The 17,032-nt window shown below is 51.1% G+C and overlaps 1 protein-coding gene across 1 annotated transcript in view; it reads left to right on the forward strand.

The window, feature by feature from the left end:
• The window catches only part of RPH3A (rabphilin 3A), a 72,649-nt gene extending 58,088 nt beyond the window's left edge, over positions 1 to 14,561 (forward strand). The window contains 9 exon segments of the mRNA XM_084762166.1: positions 2,106 to 2,185; positions 3,863 to 3,937; positions 5,452 to 5,561; positions 6,570 to 6,696; positions 7,310 to 7,366; positions 7,963 to 8,117; positions 9,043 to 9,124; positions 11,941 to 12,037; positions 12,790 to 14,561. Of these exon segments, the coding sequence (XP_084618292.1) occupies positions 2,106 to 2,185; positions 3,863 to 3,937; positions 5,452 to 5,561; positions 6,570 to 6,696; positions 7,310 to 7,366; positions 7,963 to 8,117; positions 9,043 to 9,124; positions 11,941 to 12,037; positions 12,790 to 12,920 (914 nt within the window). The 3' untranslated portion in view covers positions 12,921 to 14,561.
• Positions 14,562 to 17,032: the final 2,471 nt, after the last annotated feature.

Below are 17,032 nucleotides of genomic sequence, written 5' to 3' on the forward strand. Positions count from 1 at the left end.
TGGACACTACCATGACCCTGCTATGCTGAGCATATACCAGGAATGACAGCCATGTTATTCAGATGGTGGTGGCCAGGAGAGTGGACCGTGGTTGGTAGAGATGAGCTTTGGGCAGGCCTCCCTTCCCACCAGGGCCACCCACACTCCCTACTTCTGTCCCTAGCTAGTGGGGAAGGGACCTTGTCTCTTCTCATTCTGCGTACAGTCTTAGAAAGGCTCCCTTGCAACTCAGAAATGGCCAGTGTCTTAGTTAGGGTTTCTGTTGCTGTGATAAATATCACGACTAAAAGCAACTCAAGGAAGAAGGGGTTAATTTACCTTATGCCTGTAGTCTATCATGAAGGGAAGTCAAGACAGGAACTTGGAAGCAGGAGCTGATGCAGACGCCATGGAGGGGTACTGCTTACTGGCTTGCTCCCCATGGCTTGCTCAGCCTGGTTTATTTCTTTCATTTTTGTTTTGTTGTTTGAGTCAGGGTTTCTCTGTGTAGCCTTGGCTGTTCTGGACTCACTTTGTAGACTAGGCTGGCCTTGGACTCACAGAGATCCACCTACCTCTGCTTCCCAAGTTCTGGGATTAAAGGCGTGCGCCACTGAGTCCGGCTTTTCAGTGATCTTGATTCTCTCCCATCAACCAAGAAAATGTCGCCTAGACCAGTCTGGTGAGGCATTTTCTCAACTGCGGTTCCCTTCTCCCGAATGACTCTAGCCTGTGTCAGGGTGACGTAAACTAGCCAGCACAGCCAGTGAGTGGCTGGCATCCCATCACAGGGATTCAGTCACTTGAGGGCCATACCGTGTGACATAGCAGCTATCCATAGTGTCACGGGTGCTCCCCAGAGTCAGGGGGTCTGTGGTATCAGGGAAAGGAGAGGGGAGCCCACCTGCCTTGTCAGCCTCAACAGCACTCCGCATGTGCCCTCCTCATCTTTGTCCTGGATGCTCTTCCTTCCTTCCATCCATCCTTCACTTACTTACTTTCATCCATTCTTCCTTCCTTCCCTCTTTCCTTTCCTTCCTTCTTTCCATCCATCATTCCATCCTCTCATGCTTCCATCCATGCTTCCTTCCATCCTTCCATCCATCCCTTTCCTTCCATCCATTCTTCCTTTTATTCATCCTTCATTTCCTTCCATTCATCCTTCCTTCCACCCATCCATCCTTCCTTTGTTTCCTTCATTTCTTTTTCTTTCCTCCACCCATCCATCCTTCCCTGCATCCTTCCTTCCTTCCCTCCATCCATCCATCCATCCATGCTTCCATCTACCTTTCCTTCCTTCCTTCCATCTCCAAGTGTCACCTCTCCCAGCCTCCCAGCTGCCCTGGCATATAAGCTCAGTTGAACGGTGGGTTACAACAAGCCTGGCTTCTCTCTGTTCCTCATTCGCTCACCTTTGTCACTGATGAGGATTTATTGACCTCACACACACCAGGTGCCTCAAACTGCTCCAAGCACTAGGACATTGGGACAAAAGGCAGCGGGGGACAAAGAGTCCCACTATGAATGAACGCAGTGCACACTGAGTGATTCCCTGCAGTGGCTGCTTTGAGGGTGCAATCAAGGAGGGCTTCTCTAGGAAGTGACGAGAGTGTGTGAGCCATGTGAGCGTGAAGGGGGAGAGCATTCCCAGCCAGGGGAACGGCAAGTCCTGACACCCACTCGTTCCTTCAGCACTCACAGGAGTACCTACTATGTGCCCTGCACACAGTAGGGACATGGTTGTCAATCAGCAATCCCAGACCTTGTCTTCAGTGCGCCCTGCATCTGGTAGCGGAGGAAGTCATGCCTGGGCCTATCCAGGCAGGTCTCCAGCCAACTCTACAGGAAGGACCCCTTCTGTGCATGCGTGTTGCCAGGCAGGCCTTGTTCCTGCTACAATGCAGGTCTGTTCCTCCTGCAACTAAATACATGTACACATGATTGCAGAAGGCTCCTGTAGCAGAAGGGGTCCGCCAGGATGGAGTGTCAGAGCAGGGCTTGCTCTCCCTCTCCTCTGTGGTCCCAATGCCTAGCTGAGGCTGGACCCACTGGTAAGTCATCAGGAAATGTTTGTGGATTCACATTTAGTCAATGTTTTTCTTGGCTCCTGCCTCTGTTGCCTGCAGCCACACTGGGTGCCCTGGAATTCAGCCTTCTCTATGACCAGGAAAACAGCAACCTTCAGTGCACCATCATCAGGGCGAAGGTATGTGGGGGGGGGACCCCCTAGGAGTGCTCCGGTTTTCCTAAGAGACTCAGGTGGGCATGGGTCCCAGGCCTGGCTGGCTCCTGCTGTCACTGACCTGTGGCAATGACAGAGATGTGAATGGGGTTGTCATCTGTCATGACAGACTTCCTTAGTCGGGGGTGGGGTGGGGGGGGACTTCCTCTAGGGATGGCCCTGTGGCTGCTTCCTTGGAGTGGAGGCACCTTGGCTGTGAGCTTCACCCAGGCCACCCATAGCATGCCAGAGGGGACACTGCAGGTGCCAGTGAGATGTAATGGCAGCCTGCTTGGTGATTCTGGGTTTTTTGTTTTGTTTTGTTTTTTTGTTTTTTGTTTTTTTCATCTCTCCTGAGGATGTCTTTGTCTGCCAGGGGCAACATTAAGGTAAAGATTGTGGCTGTGGGTAGTAAGGTGGTTTTGGGGGGCCATTGCAGAAGACTTCAGAGAATGTAAGCTGAATGATTCCTGACCTTGGGGAGACCCTCAAGATGAACTTAAGTTTAGGACTTCAGGAAAACCCAGCAAGATCTGGACCAGACTCCCCCAGAGTGGACGCTGGCTCAAGCCACCTCACAGTGCTACTCGGGGAAGTGACTAGCCCTCTCTGGCTCATTGGGGGTGACAGTGTTGTCTTTCCCCAAGGTTGGCTGGGAAAACCAAATGCAAAGTGGCCGGCCATCTGTGTGGGTATCTAGGAAAGCCCCCTCCTTGTGTCTGCTGGGCTGTGGTAGAAGTGACAAGGCTTCCTTTTCACTCCTCAAACACCCCAGTTTGGAGGATAAACAAGAGGAAACATGCTTAAAGCAACTCCTACATCAACCCACTTTCCCACCCAAGCCATTTCTTTGGCGTGCACTTACTGAGCCCCTACTGTATGCTTGTAGGGCAAGGGCTCATATGCGTATTACACCCTTGTCCTCTATTTTGGTGACCAAACAAGGGTGGCATTTTTATTAGCTCCATTAGTCAGGTGAGGAAACCGAGGCCAGAAAGCTAATGCCAGCGGCTACGCCCCTGGAGAGATGAGACTGGTCTTCAAAGGCAAGATCTCACTCATTACTCCATGAACCCCACAGAGCTGTGGACACTGTTGGCCTCATCAATCAGATGAGCAAGGTGAGGTCACAGGCGGGACTCTTGCCTCGGCCTTTCTTGGGTGGACTGTGTGTTGCGCAAACGTGATGGTTGCTCTGGTGAATGAGGGCAGCTCAGCTCAGCTCAGCTCAGAAAATGATGATAAAATAAAAACCACCTTCTCTGGGCCTGGAGGAAAGACAGAGAAGATGAACCTCATCCTCCAAGTGGGGAAACTGAGGCATCAATATAAGGCTGAGGTCAGGCCCCGGATTCAGGAGTGTCTCTGTCCCCAGCCACTCCTCTCTGATAACTATGTGGGGATGTCCTTTTCTGTTCTCCAAGATACTTACAACACACTCAGGGGCAATTGCACTAAAACTGCCCACTCAGCAGTGTGGAATGGGTTCAGAGAGCCACAAAAAGCTGCCTGAGGCCCCACAGCTAGGGAGTGGCATGTCGTTAAACCCTGCCCCTGAGGCCAAATTATCCATACAGCGTCCCTCCATTCTGTCCCCACTGGGTGAGACAGATGCGTCACCTGCCATGGCTGGCCGTGTCACACCTCTTCCTCCTCTTGCAGGGACTGAAACCCATGGACTCCAATGGCTTAGCAGATCCCTATGTGAAACTGCACCTGCTGCCTGGAGCCAGCAAGGTACTCAGTGGCCACAGGTCTCGAGTTCTTAGCCCAGAGTCTGAGGCCCCACCCTCTCCTCATGATGGGCAAAGCCCTCACAGTGGGGCGAGGGGTGGCATTCCCAGAACAAAACCCTGGAGCCCAGCAGCGACCAAAAGCCAGGAAGGAAACAGTCACACACATGCAGATACCTTCGAGGGCCCCAGTGCTGGCACGGTCTGCCTGCCCCCAGCTAGTCACAGCCAGAGCAAGTGTGTATACATATATGCACGCGCGCACACACACACACACACACACACACACACACACACACACACAGAGCAACAGCGGCTGCAGCTTTTCCAGGGTTTAGGACTAAGTCCTTAGATGCTGCGTATCACTGAAGGGATGTGGGCCCTGGCCTTTCCCTGCTCCCCTATGTGCCTTTCTTAGCTCCAAGACTAATTTCCCTCTCTAGTGGACCCACCCAGGGCATGGCTGGTAGTGGGAGCTGCCTCTCTGGTGTTCATTTTTTACCTTTCTGTGTTCATGGTGAAGCAAGTGTTTTAGGGATAAGGGGGCAGCACTCGGCTTCATAATCCTGAGACAATGCCTTTTACACACGGCTGAGTTTCAAATACCTAATAAGGTAAGAGAGGGCACATACATGCATATATCCACACATACAAACATGTTTAAACACGCACATATATAATGCATGTATGTATGCATTCGTGCACACATATACGTGCACACAAGCACACATACATGTGAATGTATACATACACACATGCATATGCACATACATAATACACACATTCCTGTATTCACAATACATTCATAGATGCACATACATACACACATACATGTACTATCATGTCCCATCATTGTCTTTGAGTCAAGGTTGTGCCCACCCCTGTCTGCGACTGACTAATGGTCCCTTCTCCTCCATCAACCCACTGGTGACTTTTGCTGCCCACAAAAAAAAACCACTTAATTCCAGTCATTCATATACACATTAGTGTTGATTAGGACCATCAGCTTCCTCTTGTGTTTGTAGATGTATTTCTAGTCTCCTCTCCTGAAGTAAAATGGAAAAAAAAATGTACTATTTTTTGTTTAAAGCCTGGGCCTAATGGCACAGGTTTATAACCCCAGTTACTGAGGAGACTGAGGCAGGAGGGTCACAAACTCAAGGCTGGCCTGAGCAACTTAGTGAGGGTGGGGGGGTGTTCTTCAGGGGAAAAGCATCTACCTACTGTGTTCAAGGCCCCCTGGGGAGTTCCATCCTCAGTGCTGTGGGAGGGAGAGAGGGAGGCTGGCTGTCCTCTCTGAGGACTTTCAGGCATGGCGAACACTGCCCAAGGACTCAGGAAATATCCCCCACACCCCTGCCTCAGAGCACGTGGCATCAGCTCTGCTATAACCATGTCTGTCTCCAAGAAAGACAGCCAAGCTCCTCACTTAAGGGGATGTTCAAGGAGGGTCCCCAGGTCGGCTCTGCTGACAGGTGTGTGCCTGTCTGTCTGTCTGTCTGTCTCCTGGGGCTCTAGTCCAACAAGCTTCGTACAAAGACGCTGCGCAACACTCGGAACCCGGTGTGGAATGAGACGCTACAGTACCACGGCATCACGGAGGAGGACATGCAGAGAAAGACACTCAGGTGCCTGCTGGTGGCCGTGGAGAGTGGGGCCAGTCCTTGAGAAACAGCATGGACTCCAGAAGGAACTACAAAGGCAGGGGCCTTCCGTATCTAGGTGCTCAGGGCTGGCAGCCTGTGTTGTCCAGGGAGCTGTGATAGACATCTGCACATGCTCAGTACAGACAGAGGCTCTTTTTTTTTTTTTTTTTTTTTGTCCCTGCTTGGCTGTATGTGTTTAGATTTAGAACCAACAGCCAAGGCAGGCGTGATGGCGCACACCTTTAATCCCAGGACTCAGGGAAGCAGAGGCAGGCGGATCTCTGTGAGTTTGAGGCCAGCCTGGTCTACAAAGAGAGTCCAGGACAACTAAGGCTACACAAAGAAACCCTGTCTCAAGAAAGAAAGAAAGAAAGAAAGAAAGAAAGAAAGAAAGAAAGAAAGAAAGAAAGAAAAAACAAACAAAAAGAACCTGCTAAGATTCAGATGCATAGTGTCAAAAAAAAAAAAAGCCAACAGGGTAGGGTAGATATGCGGGCAGGGTTGTACATGCCTGTGATCGTAGCACTTGGAAGGCTGAGGCAGGAGGATCAGGCAATCTGGGCTAGCTTGGATTACATAGTGAGTTTTAATCTAGCCTGGGCTACAGTGCAAGTCCTTGTCTCAAGAAAAGATAATGAGTGCTATGTGATCTTGTTTGCACAGGATCCAGTGCAGGGATATGGCCCCTTGCAGGCAAGAGTGGGTCTCTTAGGGTCAGTGGGTGTTTGGGGAAGGACCCCGAGGGCCTCTGGGCACTGGAATGTTCTAGCTCTTTTTGTGGGCAGTGATTATAATGTACAGACCCCTCAGGCTGTGAACTGAGTCACTTGCCCAACTGCAGGTAAACTGTGGCCTCCTTCCTGACCACACTCAGTGCCTCTCACCTAGGTGCATAGTGGGGCTCAGCGTCTGTTGCTTTCCCCCTCCCTCTCCCCCTCCCCCTTTCCTCCTGCCCTTCTCTTCTCTCCCCCGCCTCCTCACCCATGGCAGGATCTCTGTGTGTGATGAGGACAAGTTCGGCCACAATGAGTTCATTGGTGAGACCAGGTTCTCCCTCAAGAAGCTGAAGGCTAACCAGAGGAAAAACTTCAACATCTGCCTGGAGCGGGTGATCCCGGTGAGCCAGGGGCTGCAGCAGTGCAGAGCACCAGGCAGAGGTGGGGTGACTTAGGGTCGAGGACAAATGGCCAGGGTCACCCCAAGAAGCAGAAGTTAGCTTTCCACAGGGGAAGCCTTGTTGACGGGAGGTGCATCTGCGGCCTTTTTGTGCCAGATGGCCAGGAAAGGGTGTGTTGCTAGGCAGTAGGGCTACACTTCTACAGCCACTTAGGATTATGGATCACACAGAGTAAGTCATGAAAGCCTGCCCTGGGCATGAGGTGTCTCCATGGAACTCTGTCTAGTGGCATGCTGGCTCTTCAGACTTCCCTCTTGTAGGCTAGACCCCAAGAGTCATGAGCCACTCAGCCCGAGTGAATGAATACTTGCAGTTTATGTGTGGACTCTTCGACACTCGGACAGTCCCATGGCTCTCTCTGGCCTTTGGTTTCATCTTCAATAAATTGGGGCTTGCAATAGAACTCAGACCAGCGGCTGCTGCTCTGATCTTGATAGTTAGCACTGTGTGAACATTGTTGAAAGACAGAGTGTCGGGGTGAGTGGTTCCCGCCCTTGCTTGGGCGAGGAAATGAGCCTCCAAGGCTACCTTCCCATCCTGTCTCCTCCCACAGATGAAACGCGCAGGGACCACAGGGTCAGCCCGCGGCATGGCACTCTATGAGGAGGAGGTGAGCTGGCTGTGGGTGGGATGCGGCAGAGGGTCTGCCGAGGCCACCAGGGGCCACTTTTCTGTCGTCCTCCCAAATCCTCCTCTTTCTTTATCCCGCAATCACCGACTTAGTGGCTTATGGGGCAAGTGGGGAATGTCCCTCATTTCCAAGGTCAGACCGTGGGAAGAGGGGGCTGTCCCTATTTTCGCACACCCATGTTTGTGGGCCTACTTCATGCACATGGCTTCTGGTGCTGGTGCTACAGATGAGAGCAGTGGCATGCGTGTCCCTTTATGGGGACATGAGGCCAGTCAGGGTAGTGACCAGGATGGAGCCCAGCTATAATGAATGGTCCGACTCAGGACTCTGCCCCTGTCTGCTCAAGCTTAGCTGGGGCTCAGTGTGCTTGAACCTAGCCCAAGGCACTCACCTGTACCTATGGAGGTGGGGCTAGGGAGTGGGGGGAAGGCTGCTGTCCATGGTGCTGATGCCCTTAGCTGGCCCTTGATCTTCTGCCGGCCACAGGAGGCCGCCCCGCTCCCCCGACCCCATAGCACTCACATCTCCCACCTCTCTGAGCGTCATGCTGCCACACTGCCTTTTGCCACATGCAGCAGGTGGAGCGAATCGGTGACATAGAGGAACGTGGCAAGATCCTGGTGTCCCTCATGTACAGCACACAGCAGGGCGGCCTCATTGTGGGCATTATCCGCTGTGTGCACCTGGCTGCCATGGATGCCAATGGCTACTCAGACCCCTTCGTCAAGCTGTGAGTTGACGTCCTGGGAACTGAGAGGGGAGATGGGGACCAGAGACTCCCCTAGACCATTAACCATTGAGACCCAGAGACAGGAGTCCACCCAAGGTCACACAGCGAAAATATAACTGGAACAGACTGAGGGTGAGGCTGAGGTGTCAGGAAGCCAGCCAGTGTGAAGCCTGCCACACGGGAACCCTTGTCCCTTCCCAGAGTGATTGGCATAGTGATCCCAGTTACAGCTCTCAGGAGTAGGCGACACATGTTCCTGTTAGCTTAGCTTTCTGCCACCAAAGAAGCAACCTGGATGTATCCAAATTGACCTTAGAAACACTCAAAAGACCCAGACCTAGTGTTATTCCAGGAACTTCATCAAAGCTGCTCTGCCCATGACAACTGGAGTCAGATGTCCCCACCCTGAGACGGTTTTAGCTCCTTTGGCTCATTCACCTGGAAAATATCATTAAGCACATAAGCAGACTCAATCGGTAGCATGTTCTTCGGCCATTCTGATTTTTAGTGTCTACCAAACCCCCATTATCAAAAACGCTTGTTTTCACCCAGAAGATACTGATTGAGCACCTACTGTGTGCTAGGCACTGTGCCTTTTTTTTTTTTTTTTTTTTTTTTTTTTTTGAGAAAAAGCTTCCTGGTGAGAGAAAACAATGTTGTGTGTGCAAGGGTCCTGGGGTGGACAGGAGGATGAGGGCAGGGGTAGTGAAGATTGTGATGGGAGAGAAAGTGGGGCTGGGGCTGGGACCCAAACACATGGACACTGGGGGCCACGTGAGGATTTTAAACTCTCCCCTGGGATCACAGGAAGCCAACAGATAGCTTTCGGCAGCAGGATGACATGAGGTGCTCAGAGCAGGGCCCGCACCATCTAAGGTGTCACCAGTGATGGGTCACTTTCTGATGTATGGGTTTCTTCTCCCAGCTGGCTGAAACCAGACATGGGGAAGAAAGCCAAGCATAAGACCCAGATTAAAAAGAAGACACTGAATCCTGAGTTTAATGAGGTAAGGCTGCCCCATTCTTTGTGGAGACTTCTTGCCTGCGAGAGGAACAAACTCCTTCCAAGATATTCCTGACCACCATAAAAGGGGCATTTTGTTGTCGGTTGCCTTGAATTAAATCAAAAGGAAAGGGGACAGACTCCCTGTCATAGACAAAGCCAGCAATAGCTTGAGAGTGCTGCAGAAAGCTGTCTTCAGACACTGAACTAAGTCACCCCCAGCATCTTTCCTGGGCAAAAGCACCCTTGGCCACCTCCACACCCTCCCGTCAAGTCCCACTGAGCACTGAGTCCTCAAGTATGTTCCCTGCCCCGTGTTTCCAAGATCCCCACCTCAGCTCAGACCTTGGAATGCCACACGTGGACCATTGCAGTGAAGACCCCCTGCTCCCTCCCTCAAGGCCTGACACCTCCACATAAGTGCAGAAAACCCAAATCTAGATGTGTCATCCTTGCTTATGTGCTACCCCACGTCTCTTTTCCTCCCTGCCTCAAAACACAGAATAAGTGTGTCCGCTCACACACAAGCTTATCCTGTGTTTCCAGGGTCTCCCATCCCTCTATCATGCTGAACCCCTTCTCCATTACTTGTTGATAAGCCAGCCAGGCAGGAGGGGTTGCAGGTGTCTGTCCTATGAAGGACTAAATAAAAGAGAATGAAGGAGGTGAATTCTGCACTAACCCACCCGGACAGCCTCTATCTCAAACCCAAAACAAATAGAAAAATACACTCTCCAGATGTCAGGAAACCTGGGCTGAGCTGGAACCCGAGCCTGGAGTCCCACCCCTGCCCTGGGCTGTCCCATCCCTGTACTCTCTCCTCTAGCATTGCCTCTGAGCTCTGAGTTGGTCAGAGCTTGCTAATACTAGACTCTACCACACTTTTGTAAATGACAGAGGGATGTATGATAGGGCTCATTTATGATGGTTTTTTTTTAAAGGATTTATTTAATTATGTGTACAGTGCTCTGCCTGCATGTACACCTGCAGGCCAGAAGAGGGCACCAGATCTCATTATAGATGGTTGTGAACCACTATGTGGTTGCTGGGAATCGAACTCAGGACCTTTGGAAGAGCAGGTGGTGCTCTTAACCTCTGAGCCATCTCTTCAGCCCCTTTATGATGGTTAAAAAAAAAAAAAAAGCAACCAAGCACTCACTCAGGAGATCCACACTGCAGTGTGCCCTACCTTCTCTCAGAATCTGAACAAATCACAAATAAGAAATCCAAATGATCACAATGGGGCAGACCTGAGAGGTTGAGGCAGGAGGTTCAGAAGTTCAAGGCCATCCCGGGCTATCTAGTGAGACCTCCCCCAAGACATTGTCTCAAAACAAAGCAACCACAACAGGAAGTATCCAGTCAAATCCACTCATCCTCCAGCCTCAGAAGTGACTTCTTCTCTGAAGCAATGATAATATGCGGGTGAGGGTTAGAAAAGAGCAACCAGCTTGCACAGTTCACCTGGCACCACCATGTACAGCACAACTGTCCTAAATAAACCATCAAGGGTGGACGGAGTGATCTCAGCCCTTGGATGCCACTGGTTCAGTCTGCAGCCTACACACGCAACTGTGGTGGGACCGGGTTACAGGCCGGCAGCCATTAAATGCCACCATGAAAATGATGATGCAGGCCCAGTGAGATGGCTCAGTGAATAATGGCGCTTGTGGCCAAGTGTGATGAGCCAAGTTTGCTCTCTGAGACCTACATGGTGGGAGACTGCCACCAGTTGCTCTCTGACCTCTATGCAAGGACACATAAGTAATGTGCTTTTTCAAATGGTGACATTAAAACACTTCTGTCCATCTGGTTTTTTGGACAAGGTCTCTCTTGGTAGCCCTGGTTGGCCTGGAACTTACTCTGTGTCTGAGGCCAGCCTTGAACTTGTGGTAGTTCTCCCGCCTCAGCTTCCCAACTGGGATTAGAGATGTGAACCATAACATCCATATGAAATACTTTTGGAAAATGTGCCGAGTTGATTTTTTAAAAACATAATGTGACGAAGTGGAAAGGAGAAACTTTAAAGCTGTAGATTTAGGATTAACTTAGGTTTTTAAGATCACACATCAGTATAGATGCATGTGGGCAAATCCTGGCAGTGGCTGTTCTTGAGTCTGGCTGTGGATAATGTGTCATGGCTTCCTTCCTTGTCTCTCTCAATAATGAACATGACTGACTTTTACAAGTAAGCAGAAGAGCTGCTTTTTAAAAATTGGATTGCTGGTCGGGCGGTGGTGGTGCATGCCTTTAATTCCAGCATAGACAGGTAAATTGCTGTGAGTTCGAGGCCTGCCTGGTCTACAAAAGCGAGTCCAGGACAGTCAAGGCTACACAGAGAAACCCTGTCTCGAAAAACAAAAACAAAAAAACAAACAAAAAAAATTGAATTGCTAAGCCCTATGGTGGCTGCGGTTAAGGCAGGAGGCTGAGGCTCATCCCTGAGTTTGAGGCTAGCCTGGACTACACAACTAAGCTCCAGGTCAGACAGGGCTAAATGAGACCTCTCTTATCTGGGTCACAGAAAAACCCCTAAATGCCAAGCAAGGGACACCCTCTCAGGAGGGACACCCTCTCATGAAGACCAAGCTCTCCATCACTGAGCCAGTGACCTCTCCAGTATCAAACAGAGGCCACTGCCAAAGGATCACTGGGATTCGTGCTCTAGGAAGTGCTGTTGAGAAGGGATGACAGACCTGCAGCAGGAGGGTTCTTTGCTCCCAGAGTGCCCTGCTCCAAGGATTCCTTAGGCTCTGTCCCTAGCTGTTGGCACTGGAAGCTCAGGGGATTGTTGCTTACCATTTCCTCTGCTGTCCACAGGAATTTTTTTATGATATCAAACACAGCGACCTGGCCAAAAAGTCCCTGGATATCTCCGTGTGGGACTATGACATCGGCAAATCCAATGATTACATTGGTGAGTGCCGGGCTCTGGGGACAGCCCCCTATTGGGCCTCCCTAGGAGAGGACACCTTGCAAGGGCTGGGCGGGGGCCACATTCATACACTTCCATCTTCCAGAAGCTCTGTAGGCTCAGGGCTAACCTGGGACTCGGGGTTCTGACTTTGACCTCATCCGAATGAGCATTTACATAAAAGGGGGTACACACCACAGCAGGACAACTGAACCCCAGAGGGTAGAGAGAGTGTCCTCTGCAGGAAGCAGGCACAAGGGGTGCCCCTTTATTCCCTTTGCAAGTTCCAGATGAAGGATTTAACTTCACCAGCTCTCCCAAAATGCCGAGGATAGAAAGTCACAAACATGGCTCAGGGAGAGACTCCAGGCAGAGGATGAGGAGGAAACCGACCCTTTAAGAAGTGACAGCGGATGCTCAGTATGGGAGTTAAATGTAGAAAACCAGAGTAGACGCTGGGTGAGGATTTGCAGGGAGTCTTAAAAACAAACAATGAAGTTATGGCTTGGTGCTGCAGTAGGGAGCCTGAGCAGGTTCTTGAGGCTCGGAGGGCAGGTGATGATGACGGTCACATAGCAACGGGCCTCTCTCAGAGGATGGGCAGGGCTGGGGCTGTCACTGCTCGGTAGCAATCTCTCTCTCTCCCAGTTATACTCCTGGGTCTAGAGACATGAGTGGCCACCGTGTCCCTCTCCACTGACCTGCCAACGCGCCCCCCTCACCCCCCCCCCGCCCTGCTGCCTTCACCCCCACAGGAGGCTGCCAGCTGGGGATCTCGGCCAAAGGTGAGCGCTTGAAACATTGGTATGAGTGTCTGAAGAACAAAGACAAGAAGATTGAACGCTGGCACCAACTGCAGAACGAGAACCATGTGTCGAGTGACTAGGACCTGGCACCCTCGTGTCCCCATCTCCGCCCCAGCTGCTCTCCCCTCTCAGAGCTTCCCTCGCCACCCTTGAGCCTTTGATGTCTCCCCAACTTTAGATCTTGCTCTCTGGCCTGCAGGGTCCGGATGCAAGTCCTCTCTGGTCCCTGGGATGGGATGGTGGGAGTGGGGCAGGTGTTTTACAAAGAGACTTACTCTGACCTTGAACATACAAGGTCATTCCCTGTGTCCCCTTGGGCATTGAGAGACCCTCTGGTTGTAAGGACCTGCGTGGGGGGGGGTGTGTGCAGAAATTGTACATTGAGGCTGCCTGTCCCTCCAAAACACTCCAGAAAAAAACCAGACCCGCCCCCCCAACTCTAAATATATCCAGAAATAGACACACAGAATACACAGAGGACCTGCACTCCACTTCCAGGAAGCTGCCCATCTGCTTCCTAGTACCCCCCCTCTCTCCCCCTCCCTCCCTTCCTCTGCACCCCCTCTTCCTCGTTCATCTTCCATCCTATCAATACCCCCTCACCCACCCTCGTGCCCCTCCGCTGAACTCCCACCTCCACAATGGGGGATGCAAGGCAGAGCCTCACCCCTGTGCCCCTTGCCAACCTGGCCAGCAACCTCACAAGCTGGATAAAGCGGGGCCCCACACCTCTGAAGTCACCACATCTCTAGTTGGCATGACTGGCTGTCCTTGAGCCTGGGGGCCTGCAGCGGGCACAGCCTGGGTGCATGGCAGCCCTATAGACATCCTGGGTTCCAGGGACTTTTCTCCCTCTCATCCCTGGCTCCCCAGATGGGCACAGGTGGCACCGAGCTCGGGATACGAGGGGACCTCCTCCCAGACCCTATGCTCCTCCCTCCCCATCTCCCACTCAGAGCCACCCCTGTTCTCTGTCTCCTCTACTCTCTTCCCTATAGTCCCTGGGGGCAATCAAATAACAATATTAAGAGCTTTAATCAGGGCAAAGCCCTCTTGGTCCATCACAAACCAAGAGGATTGTGCCTCTGAGGCTGCAGTCAGGCCATCTTTCACGCATGAGAAGCAAGTCTGGTTTTTTCCCATTTTGATAGTCTCTCCTCCCCCCCCCCCCGACCCCCGCCACCACCACCCCCCACCAGCATCCCCAAACACCACCACTCCCCATAGAGACAGTCAGGCCAAGACTAAAACATCTCATTCCAACTCAGGCAGTCTTGCTTGTACCTTCCAATGTCCCTTGGGTTGCCCACCTCAGTGATTCCCGATTTCCCAAGGGACTCTTGTGTTGCCCTAAAATGATGCTCTTCTGGAATCAGGTTCTGCCTGCCCTGAGGTGGCTGACTGCCCTCCTACGTCCATCTTCCCCCCCCCCCCGCCCCCTTGCTTTGTCTTTCCCATTTAACCCCCTTAGGTCCTGTGCTCTGTCCACTTCCCTGTCATGGTTGCCTTTAGGAGAAAGCATGCTGGCTGTGTCGCCCAAGCCTGATGCTGGTTTTGGCTTTGGACTCCGAATGCAGCCTGCTCGTAGCGCCCCAATGCCCTCCCACACACAAGCACCCACCCTCCATGTAGAACACGCGCCCCCAGGTGCATGCACTGTGCCCGCTGCCTTTCTTTGCACTGATGTAGCCAAAAAAAATAAAGTAGGAATATCCAAGGAAGCTGATGGCCTGCTTATCTTTCTTGCTGGTTTCTAGATGTTTCTTCTGCCTTCCTACCAAGACATGTATAGGCTTGGGGACTACACAAGCAATTTATCAGGGAACAGTGTGGGAATTCAACAGTGGTGCTGTCTGGTCAATTTCATCCTGAGCATCAGCAGATGGGCTCAACAAACCCAGGGGACCCCTCTATCTTCATAGAAGCCAGTTTGTGGAAGCCCACCAACCAGAGGCGTACGCTCATCCCCTCATTCTCCTTTCCATCTTTGGAGAAGTGTCCAATAACTGTGGAACCAAGTATACTGAGATCGGGGGGGGCTGGAGAGACAGCTCAGTCAGTAAAGAGCCTGCATGGTAACATGAGGACCTGAGTTAAGATTTCCCAGAACCCACGTGAAGAGCCAGTTGTGGGCAAGCAAGACTGCTCGGTGAGAAAGGCTCTCTCTTGTCACCTAAGCCTAGAGACTTGGTTTCAATCCTTAGAACACACACAAATGTGCAAAGGGAGAGTTCCTTGGCCTCCACATGCATGTCATGTCATGATGCCCCACCCACATGCATACATACACTAAAGCTGGGTATGGGACAGAGAAATCCTGTCTCAAAGAACACAGAAGAAGAAGAAGAAGAAGAAGAAGAAGAAGAAGAAGAAGAAGAAGAAGAAGAAGAAGAAGAAGAAGAAGAATAGGGAAAGACCAGTTGACCTTTGGCCACAACCTACACACATATGCACACATGTGAACATGAACACATAACATATCCCCCCACAAGAACCTAGATTTGAGTGGGAGCCTGTCCAATATATTCATTTATCAAACAGTTAAAGAAATAAAGACCCAAGGAAGCTAGGAATGGGAGGGGGCTGGGCCCTTAGACTTCCAGCGTAGTGCTTAGCACAGTGACAGCAATTAAGAATCACATAGAACATCCAATACCATCCCTGTGCTTTAAGTACCTCACAACTCACAAGGATCCTGAAAATCAGATAAATAAATCTCAGGGCAGAGGCAGAACCCCACTTCTCTCCACAGAGTCTCATATAGTCCAGGATGGCCTTGAACTCCAAGTGTAGCCTGGGCTGCCTTTGATGTCCTGATCCTTCCACCCACACCTCTCTCTCTCTCTCTCTCTCTCTCTCTCTCTCTCTCTCTCTCTCTCTCTCTTTCTCTTCTCTCTCTCTCTCTCTCTCTCTCTCTCTCTCTCTCTCTCTCTCTTTTTCTCACACACACACACACACACAGACCTTTAGAAGGCTGGGATTGGTTGAGATATGCATGGCCACCTTTGGCTTCTCAAGAGCATTTTTAACCCCACTGAATTGTGTCCGTCCCCCCCCCCAAAAAAAAGACACAAGCAATTTATTGGGAAGGCTAGCCACTTCTTGCTGAATGAGTCAGTTTCACTCAAGCCCAAGCTCTTCTAGGACAATTTCTAAAGTTCCTGGAATCGCCTGGGAATCCTGGGAATTTTCTTTTCAGATTGCCCATGCTTTCCTCACCATCCTGAAGACTCTGCTGTCCCCCTGGGAAGAGCATAGATTAGAAACTATTTCCCCCTCCATGGCAAATTCTCACCTCCATAAAGACTTTAGACGGCTGCCTTCAGGCCAACCCATTTACAAAAGCCCAGCTACCTGCCACCAGGTGACCACAGGGGCAAATGGGAGTCACACAAAGAGTGGGTTTTCCTTAGGGCTGTGGTCGCTGGCAGGTTGCCCGCATCCCAGTGGGTGGCCTCACATCCGTGTGAATATGAGAAACGCTAACAGGATTCAGTCACTTACTGGAAGAGTGACACGAAGTATGGAGCGGGCTTGGGGGAGCCATGACTGGGAAGAAGACAAGGGTGAATTTGATCGAAACACATTCAATGTATATTATGAAAATTTCAAAGGATATTCTACAAAATGGCCAGGAGAGTTCTTAATTCACTATGTTTTGCCCTACAAGAGGCACAAACCACTCCTGCAGAGCTGGTCAGTTCCTCCCAGGTGTCTCCTGAGGATAGTGTGTCCTCGGCAGCAGCTGGACATGTGACTAAGAGGGTGACTCAGGATCTTACTCCTTGCGATCTGAACACTCCCTGTCTCAGTCAGACTTGCCAGGGGCGCTGGCCTCACTGGGATTGGTGACACTTGTTTAGACACACAGGGAGGGCACGGCAGAGGGAGGGATGAATTGGGCACAGAGGCACACTTTTAATCCCAGGACTCAGGGAGCTGAGCCAGGAGGATTGCTCAAAATTAAAGAATATCCTAGCCTATGTGACTGAAATCCTGCCTCAAAAACAACAAAAAAAGTGTCAGTGAGATGGCTCAGAGGGTTCAGGTGTTTGTCACCGAGCCTGATGGCCGGAGTTGGATCCCTGAGTCCCGTATGGTAGGAAGAGAGAAAGCTAACTCCTACAGGTAGTTCTGTAACTTTCCATGTTCGCATATACATGAAATAAATGTAATAGAATTCTTCTTTTTG

The sequence above is a fragment of the Acomys minous genome (genome assembly GCF_964271855.1).
Source record: "Acomys minous genome assembly, chromosome: 16".
Taxonomy (NCBI): Eukaryota; Metazoa; Chordata; class Mammalia; order Rodentia; family Muridae; genus Acomys; species Acomys minous.